This window comes from Vipera ursinii (genome assembly GCF_947247035.1).
Source record: "Vipera ursinii genome assembly, chromosome: 1".
Classification (NCBI taxonomy): domain Eukaryota; kingdom Metazoa; phylum Chordata; class Lepidosauria; order Squamata; family Viperidae; genus Vipera; species Vipera ursinii.
This window is the reverse complement of record NC_139512.1, coordinates 115,855,013-115,865,106: the sequence shown is the minus strand read 5'-3', so window position 1 is coordinate 115,865,106 and position 10,094 is coordinate 115,855,013. Positions and strand designations below refer to the sequence as shown.

General features: G+C 40.3%; 1 protein-coding gene across 1 annotated transcript; it reads right to left on the bottom strand.

The window, feature by feature from the left end:
• Positions 1-6,552: 6,552 nt before the first annotated feature.
• Positions 6,553-7,573, bottom strand: LOC310633159 (olfactory receptor 10Q1-like; the record flags this gene model as incomplete). Its single annotated transcript, XM_083350834.1, has 1 exon — positions 6,553-7,573. Exon 1 carries the CDS (start codon positions 7,561-7,563, stop codon positions 6,553-6,555), a length of 1,011 nt encoding a protein of 336 aa, XP_083206960.1. The 5' UTR covers positions 7,564-7,573.
• Positions 7,574-10,094: the final 2,521 nt, after the last annotated feature.

Sequence of the window (10,094 nt, the reverse complement as noted above, 5' to 3'; positions counted from 1 at the left end):
TACCATCAGTATGCTGATGACACCCAGCTTTTTATCTCATCTCCAAACAATATCAGTGATGCCCTAGACGTGATGTCCCGCTGCCTGAAAGCGGTCCGGGAATGGATGGGGAGAAACAGGCTTCAACTGAACCCGGACAAGACTGAATGGCTGTACGTACCGGCAAGCCAGGATATTCAGAACGTCCCACTGCTTAACATTGGGGACAAGTTACTTCCCCCTGTTGATAGGGCCCGCAACCTGGGTGTCCTCCTAGACTCGCAGCTCTCCATGGAAGACCACATAGGAGCTGTGACCAAGGGGGCCTTCTCCCGGGTTCGACTAGTTCGCCAACTACGGCCTTATCTGGACCTGGATTCCTTACGTACAGTCACCCATGCCCTTGTGACCTCTCGCCTAGACTATTGTAACGCTCTCTACATGGGGCTGCCCTTGAGATCCACTCGGAAGCTTCAACTGGTGCAAAGTGCGGCGGCACGGACACTCTTGGGAGCCTCCCGATACTCCCATATCACACCTCTCCTCCGTGCGCTGCACTGGCTTCCGGTTGCCTTCCGTGTGAAGTTCAAGGTGCTAACAATGACATACAAAGCCCTACATGGCATGGGTCCGGACTACCTACGGGAGCACCTTCTGCCAATGTCAGCACCCCACCGTCCTGTGCGCTCCCACAGAGAGGGCCTCCTCAGGGTGCCACCGCTCAAGGAATGTCGGCTGGTGGCCCCCAGGGGGAGGGCATTCTCAGTGGGTGTGCCAGCCCTCTGGAACAGCTTACCAACCGAAATCCGGATGGCCCCTGACCTCCGTACCTTCCGTCGCGACTTAAAAACTTTCCTGTTCCAGCAGTCCGGCCTGGCATGATAGCGTTAATTGGGGTCCCAGTTTGTTTTCATTAGTGTTTCTTATTATTTTATTGTTCAATCTGTATACATTCCTTCCTCTGTACACCGCCCCGAGTCCCTCGGGAGAAGGGCGGTTTATAAAAACTAATAAATAAATAAATAAATAATAAATAATTTGAGAACACTGGACTCTGCATGAATAAAATGAGCTCATTCCCTGGTTATTATGAAACCCAATTTTTTTACCTGTGCTGCAGTGACAAGGTCGAATACATGTAGCATGTCATAAAAAGAACACAACTGGGTCTCTTGGAAGATTTTGCTGAACTGCTCTTACTTGGAGGCAAAGTCATTTCATGACAACTGGCAAATATAAAATCTTTGCCTCTAGTGATCATTTATTTTTACTGGACAAATCTGTTTTTGCAATGACTGATTTTATATTTTTATTAAATAAAGAAAAAGGACACGTAAGATAGAATGATTGTTTAACAGAGCTTCTGCTCATCCACTCCGATTGACTAATTACATTTTTCAGAGAAACTCTGAAATGAATGAGTCACTCCAAACCATTTATTGTATGCTTATGCCTTGTTATTTTCATTTATTTGGTTTGATTCTTTCTGCTTTTTATTGTTGTTTACTGTTTTTAATTTTTATTTTATCTCTGAAATAAAACAAATAAAAAATTTCCCTTTAATCCACCTCAGCAAAGAGATTGATTGCGCCATGCTGCTGCTGGCTTGAGGTGGAACAATTTCAGGGCAACAACTGACGGGCTCCTGCTGTCCTTTCCTTCCCCTACTTGCATCATCACCTGCCGCTATCCTGAATGGAAGGGAAGAAAAGCTGGACAGGTAGTATATCCTCCCATACACAACAGGGCTGATAATTATGGACTAATTCTTTCAAAGTTCTAGCCATAGGACTAAAGTGCTGAATGTCAGCACTGAATTAATTATTCTTACGTTCAGTGGCAGCTCAGCTCAGCTCAGTTCTGTTGGGACCTTTGTGTAGGCATTCTACCTGGTTTTTCTTTTTACATTTTCCAGGTGAGAAAAAAAGGAATCTTGAAATATAAACAGTTAAGTATTCGGTTCTTGAGGCATTAAGTGAGACAAAGTGTTCAAACAGCAACAGGTTTATTCTCAGTCAGAACATAACAACAGAAGCACTCTAATAGCTGCTGCGCAGCTATTTATACAGTTGCCCTCTAGGTGGCGACCAATAGGTTTAAACTAGCAGTTTCCCATCCCCAAACCTACTTAACCTGCTGGAGACAGCAAGTCTAGCCCAGTCAACAACCGTTGCATAACATGTAAGTAGGTCAGCCATTAAGTATGTAGTCAGTTACAAAGCAAGTGATTTAAGCATATAAGGCCAATACATTACATAAACAATAAAGAAGAAACTATTCTAGGTGAGGGGGATTGTACTGATTTAACAATATACATCAGAAAATTGTGTAGCCAATAGGTTAGCAAGAGAGGGGGGACTGATACCTAAGGAGCAGGTTCTAAAATTGCGAGAATGTATATGTTACTGTCAATGTGTGAAATTAGGCACTTATACTATAGAGTGCCTAGGAAATCTATAGAATGCCAAAAATGGGACATCAAAGTATGAAACACACTTTTCCTAGACTTTCTATGCTGTGCCAAAAGCAAACTGGGGAAGTAGAAAATACTCCCACTAAAATGCCATTCTAGCCTTCCTTGTTGCAACAGGTAGGTCAATAGTGGTCTTTTTTCTTGGTTCCCCCCCCCCCCCAGTAAGTAAGTCCTGTACTTTATTTTGCATTTCTTCTTCATTTTCACATATGTCTTTTCAATAAAGATTTAGGGTTATGATCAGTGGTGGGATTCAAATATGTGAACAACCTGTTCTCTGTGTGGATGCCGCTTCCAGAAGTCCGTTCTGGGCCTGGGCAACAAAAACTAGCTACCGGTTTTGCCGAAGTGGTGCAAACTGGCTGAATCCTATCCCTGGTTATGATTAGCCTAATCCTAACCCTAACCCCCAACCCTTTTCATGACTCTCTTTTCATATTTTGCCTAAATAGTTCTTGTCATTCTGCATAATGCCTAGGTTTTATACTGTATTCAATGCCTAGGGAATGTATAGAGCATATTAAAATAACAAATATTTCATACGTTGCCAAAAAAACCCTCATATATTCTACAGATTTCCTAGGCATTCTGTACAATGCCAGCTTTTCACATATTGCTGATAACATATACATGGCCGAACCTCATCTTCTTATGTCCAGTGGAGTTTACTCCCAGGTCTACATAAGAAGTGGATGCTGATCAGAGGTAACACGTGCTTCGAAATGCAGAGTGCCCTTCCAGTTTGGGAGCTTGACAGCCTTTTTTTGCCACCACCAAATGTACTCAAGCCCCCCACAAAATTCAACCTTGGTATCCAATGTGACAGAGGAGCTGAAAATCATGCAAAAATTCCTACAGCAGTACAAAAGCTTTCTTTTTTTAAAAAAATCATCTGATTCCTACCTTTCAGAAGAAGAGAAGCACTGTGAAACCTTTGCTGCTGTGGAACTATAGAAGTGATAACTTTGTAGAAAAGCTATAATTGACCTTCCACGAGATCAATATTCCCATGAGGAAGCAAAATACAGACAAGACCCAAACACCTCTGCCACTGACATTTCACATTCCTCAGGCAGCAACAAGAAAACTGGCCCTGGAGGCCAAAAACCTCCAGCCACATAAGAGTCCTACAGCAGAACAGAAGTTGCTCGGCAGATCACTGGCATTTTTAGTCCTTCTTCCATGTCCACTAGGTTTTTGCATGGGTGTCTTCTCCCCAAAGAGCACAAACCATGTTACTTACTAGTTGGAACACCGTAAGTGGCTTCAACATGCCTCAGAGTGGGCTACTTATGAGATGGAGCATAGGCCCAGGGCAAACAGGAAATGGGCCATTTTTATATCATGATAAGCAAGCCATGTGAATGACCACTATTGCTTTCTGGGGGACTAACAGGGCAGCCACTGGGAGGCAATTCCAGAGAGAACCTCAACTCTGAAGTCTTTCTAACCCCCAGCTTCGTGATGACTAAGACAATGAAAATGAAGCCCATCCATACATGTTTATGTTCAAGTTCACTGAACCGACTTGGATTTTATTTTTATTTTATATGAAAAAATGCTAATGCTAATTATGTGTATAATTTTCAGCAACCTCTTGGAAATTCCATTATGCATTTTGTATCTACTCTGTTTTTATTAGGATATATGGTGACCGATTCTGCTTTTATCTTTATTTTTTACATTTGTTCTATTGTTACACAGATTGATTACATCTCTTTTGGGGTCTTTTATTCCTGGTTTTCTTGTCTGGTTAAATGTTTGCTGTTAAGGCCAACCCTAGTAAGAAAGTCAAGTGCAATCTATTATTTAGGAAATTCTCATGGCAAGTACAATATGTGTTGGCAGTGGAGGCATCCTGCAGATCCTGTCAACCTGATTATTCCAGCTGGAGGGGTCCAGGAGGTGGGTCTTTTCTGCTCTTGCTCCCACCCTCCAGAACATCTTGCTCCCCAATGTCAGGTTACCCCCAACCTTCCCATCCTTTGGTAAGGGCTAAAGACATGGCTTTGCTAATTGGCTTGAGGCCAGACTGAGGGAACAGCACAGTGGAGGTGGTTGATCGAATAACAACAGATCGCACCTCCTCCCACTCTGCCTCCACCCTCCCCATGTGTCCCTAGTTTTAATGTTTGATTTTAATTTATTTATGTTTTAATTGTATATGTGTAGATACATTTTTATGACTATAAGCCACCCAGAGTTACCCTATGCTGAGATGGACAGCCAATACATTTTATAAATAAATAAATATGACAAGGCTGAGTTTGAAGGAGGGGTCAAGTGTGTCGTCAGTTTGGAATCCCTTCATGCCCACCAGAGATCCAGCCTTCCTTAAATTCTGTTGATTCTTATCTACTGCAAAGTTGCTTTGATCCTTGTAGTGATCTAGCATGCATTAAACTTATACGCTTTTGAACAACCTTGGTTCCTGATTTCTTGCACATGACATGACAATGTGGAAAGAGATTGCACAACTTTGCAATTCATATCCTTAGAAACTTAAATTTTATTTTTAAAATGTAAATATTTGAATAACAATCAACAAACTGTGAATTAATTGAAGAAATTAATCTTTTCTTTTGGGTAAAGCAGGAATTGAGATTAGTTTTACTATAATCAGGAAGTGAATGTGACAGAGTCAGAAGAACAAACTGCTTCAATTTAATAAAATTCAATAAAAATCTTCTGAAAGAAATCCAATATTCTTATAAAGCCATACCTTTATAAAGCCACATGAAATTCTAAATTAACTTTTAAGCTCTCAACTTGTAACCTCTTCCATTTTTTAATTAGACACCATAGTAAAAAATATGGAAGAGAAAATTAATGCAGTTTCAATCATGTATGTCTTATATACTGTAGTCTTCAACTGAACTGAAAGAAGCAGAGTATTTGCCAGCATTTGGTGCCATAGGCAAAACATAAAATCAATTCTCCGTACCCAAATGCCAAAGAAAATATACTTTATATTTTAAAATTGTAGATTGCTTTTAGTGGAATTCTTGATGCTGTCTGAACTTAGTGGTTTGCTGTATACATTACCTTACCCAGCTAAATAATATGATCAGTGCAAGCGAGTGTGGTATTGGCTTCTTCTTTATATGCAGTAGCTTGCTCTGCCAGATTTGGTGGAGTGTAATTTTCTCCATGGTGGTTCTATGATTAGAGTATTGTTTTCAGCCTGATTGTTTGCAAAGGATGGAAATTAATCAAGCAGAGAACCAACTAGAACTAAGGAGAAATTTCCTGACAGTTAGAACAATTAATCAGTGGAACAACCTGTCTCTAGAAGTTGTGGGTTTTTAAGAAGAGATTGGACAACCATTTGCCTGAAATGTTATAGGGTTTTCTACCTGAACAGGGGTTGGACTAGAAGACAGCCAAGGTCCCTACCTACTCTGTTATTCTGTTTGGTGTTGATCCCTGCTTATCTGAATGTGGACTCTTACACTAGTCTTTTTAGCTTTTTATTGCCTCTTTTGGATGGTATGAAATCTAATCAGGGAACCACCAAAGAGGAACATACATTCTTACCAAACCTGGCAGGAGAAAGTAGTACATAAAAACAAGGAGCAAACCTCACACTCATTCGCACTGATGATGTTACCTTCTTGGGTAAGGAAATGGCCGCAAGCTAACAACCAAGCTCACAGGGCACCAGAACTACACAGATCAACCACAAGCAATGGATATCTAAGCAGGTTTTTTTTCCTTGAAATTTGATAGCCCACTTAACTAGGAACTCAAGATGATTGCCCAATTTGCCTATAAAAACACACCACCATAGGATACAGATATGGAAATTCATTGCTGCCAGGTGCAGAATTAGAGTATGCTGGAATAAGGCTTTTGTTTTGGTGTTTTCTGAAAGATCATCCCACAACCTGACGTCCATAATTAAAAGATCTCAGGCTGACTGAGGTCAATTATAGAAGTAGACAACCTGTGACAAAATACAACCCAGAACCCCAGATAACATGAGCAGTGCTAAGATATGCTGGTAAATGTTCAACAAATACCTGAAGGATTCAAGATGCCTTCTTTCTGTGATAATGCTAATCCACAACTGGTTTTGAGGGTATAAAATGAATTGAGACTCAGGTCTGAGATGCAATCATTTTCTTCATGACCTTCCTGAAAGCCTGCTTGATATCTTTGTTCCTCAGGGTATAGATCAAAGGGTTCAGAAGGGGAGTGACAAAAGTATATATAAGAGCCAGTTTTCTATCCTCATCCTCTGAAGCGCTGGACTTGGGACGCAGATACACAAGGCTGCAGACTCCATACTGTAGGATCACAACTGTCAGGTGGGAGGAGCAAGTGGAGAAGGCCTGGTGCTGCCCAGATGTGGACTTAATCCGGAGAATGGCAGCCACAATATAGACATAGGAGATGCATATCAGAAAAAAGGGAATTGTTAAAACCATGATGCCAACACCATATACGGCAGTTTGGTGGAGATGGGTATCGGCACATGCCACCTGTAGAACTGGCGGTACATCACATAGGAAATGATTGATCTTGGGCTGGTAACCACAAAAAGGCAAGCTAAAAATCAAAGCAGTTAGCTGCAGACACAGCGCTAAGGAAAGGATCAGGGAGCCAATCACCAGCCAAAAACAAACCCTCCAGGTCATGATGAGGGTGTAGCGAAGTGGGTGGCAGATGGCTACATAGCGATCATAAGCCATGACAGCCAACATAAAACAATCAGTGCCCCCTAGTGTTGTAAAGAAGAACATCTGGATGCCACAGTTTACCAGTGGGATTGTTCTGTGGCAATCAGAAATGCTAGCAAGCATTTGAGGTACTACCACAGTGGTATAACAAATCTCCAGAAAAGAGAGGCTGGCCAGGAAGAAATACATGGGGGTGTGCAGAAAATGGACTGTGCAGATAACCCAAAGGACTGAACAGTTACCAAAAATGATTGTGAGATATAACAAAAGAAAGAAAATGAAAATAAGATGTTGTATCTCAGGAACAGTAGAGAATGCCTGGAAGATGAACTCATGGGCCATGGACTGATTATCCCAGTTTGAAATTGTCAGATACATCTTCTCTATCATTAAAGAAAAAAAGAAAGAAAACCAGTTAAACAGTAACATGTCTTTTCAAATGTTTAAAAAGCCACGTCCTGTATGATACTCAGATCTGATATGTGAAATCTCAGTGGTTAATCCTAGACTGTTCACTTCTCTTCATCTCCTAAATTAGGCTGTACCCAAGCAAATTCCAGCTCTTCCAGGATATTATTTTAGATGAATACAATATCAATTGTGCAAATGTTGAAAACAAGCTCCTACTATTATCAGGAGTGGGCAGCCTTTTCATGAGTGTATTTTCATCTGCTCCGATGTACAAAGGTTCCAGACCCAAGAGAACAAAGGGTGGAAGAGTTGAAGGATAGGCTGAAAATACCACAAATTTGATTGAGATTATTTAATAAAACAGCTGGCATCCCTGTGCATTTCATTTCACAGCACTTTACAGTTCCAATGATTCAGCTCTCATCAAACTTACCTCCATAAGAGAACCAGTATTTATTTCACAGTATTTTTTTTTAATTCCCATGGTCCAGTTTACCCCCATCAGAGAACCAGGTCACCTCAGTCCCTACTAATAGTTTTAGTATAATATCTGCTTGTCTTCCCAAGGAACCTCCTTTCTCACTTCCAGCTTTGGCCCGTTGTAGTGCTGCCCCCTTTGAGCCTGTGACAAGGAAGCAAGGTGAGGAAGGTGAGAGGGCAGCTATTGGCTTCCCTTCTTTGGCATGCCAGCTGTCCAGATTGTATTCCTAGGATATATCACTAATGCAACAGTAGAAACCTGCAAAGGGTTTGCTGCAAAAATTTGGGTAAAGAGAGCAGGTTTATACTAGGTGAGGTCAGGGAGAACCTAGGGTTAAAATAAGAATGAGTATGGCAAAAGTACACTATGTCGATCTGTCATTAAATTAATACATTGCCATAAACCATGATTTATTTTACCTGTTATTTGTTGAATATGTTTTAAGGGCTGAATTCAAATTTAGCACAAAAATAGTCTCCTTTGAGTAGAGCTCAGGCCTACTTTGAGTAGAGCTCAGATCTACTCCTTTGAGAAGAGCTCAGATCTACTCTTTTAAGTAGAGCTCAGGTCAACTCCTTTGAGTAGAGTTCAGGTCTACTCCTTTGAGCAGAGCTCAGGTCTACTCCTTTGAGCAGAGCTCAGGTCTACTCCTTTGAGCAGAGCTCAGGTCTACTCAATGGACCTTTAATGGACACATCCAGGTCATTTTCCCAGCAAGGGAGTAAAAATAGTTTGCCACTGTCTTTTAGATGTTTATAATTTTCTAGTTGAGACTTGATTCTGCTTAATGGAATTCCATTCAAGTATTAATCATGCTCAGCCTTGCTTCGTTTCCCACAGCAGATAGGGTCATACATGCCAAAAGCAAAAAGCACAATTATAGAATATAGACCTACCTTGTGTGTACAATTCAGTGTTCAGGACTTTATAGATATTACTCAACTTCTGTGCTACCAGCTTTTGTGTACTGAGTAAAAGTAATTTTAAGAGCTGTGAGAAATCTACTATTTTAACTACTTTTAAAAAGATGATAGCTTTAATATAGTTTTCTACTGTTTCTTTTTCAGGGAAAAATAAAAAAATCTGGTGGAAGAAAAGTGATTAGATGAATAGAAATGTGAAGCTGAAAAATATTTACAAGAAATAGAACAGCATTACATTCACTGAAAATATCCTGAAATAAAACACCTCAACACTCTGAAAGATTAAAGAGCATTAATTGTAAAATTCTCAGTTAATCTTTGCAATTTTCTCATTTTAAAGGTAAATTATTTATATAAAAATAGTATTGCTTCTAAATAAATACAGTCTGTACATTTCCGATATTGATTGCTAGATCATAAACCAATAAACTGATTATATCATCCATTCCTCTTCTGCCTTTCTCACTGTCACAACTGATTTAGCAGTGCTCAGAATGTCTTCATTATACACAACTATGGTCTTGAACTGGTACATTTTCATTGTCATTATGAATGTAATCCAAGAGCATAATTATGAAAAGCGTTCTGAATGTCAGCAAAATCAATCCTGAATTTGGGAAGAAAAGCAGTTAAACAACAACCATCTCTTAAAAATCTTCCTATTTTTGCTCCCTGCCTACTGCAGACCCTATGCAGGAGATGCAATAAAAAGAAATGGAAAATGAGGTAAAAGAACCCCTCCTCCCCTGCATCTCTAGATGCTGGAGAAGGAATAAAAAGCTATTTAAAATGAGTTAAAAGTAAAATCCCTGCATCTCTGCATTGAGTTGGAATATTTCTGGCTTAAATCCTGTGAAGTCCTTGACATTCAAAGTCCACTCAAGTCTCCCAGAAACAGACCAAGGATCTAGCGAAGCTAAATAATGTACTCTTCTTACCTTGTAAGATGCCTCTGATCCAGGACTACAAAAGAGCTCTCTTCTTCTTGGTGATGTTTTCTGGCTCAAAAGGTGAAAGGGGAATGAAATTTCATCAAATATCTATCAACAGATAGGTAGGGTTTTTTAGCCCAGCTTTCTAGGTGGGTTATCTGTGAGTCCTTTCCTAGGATGAGTCCAGGCTACTTGCTAGATTGAGTATAGTAA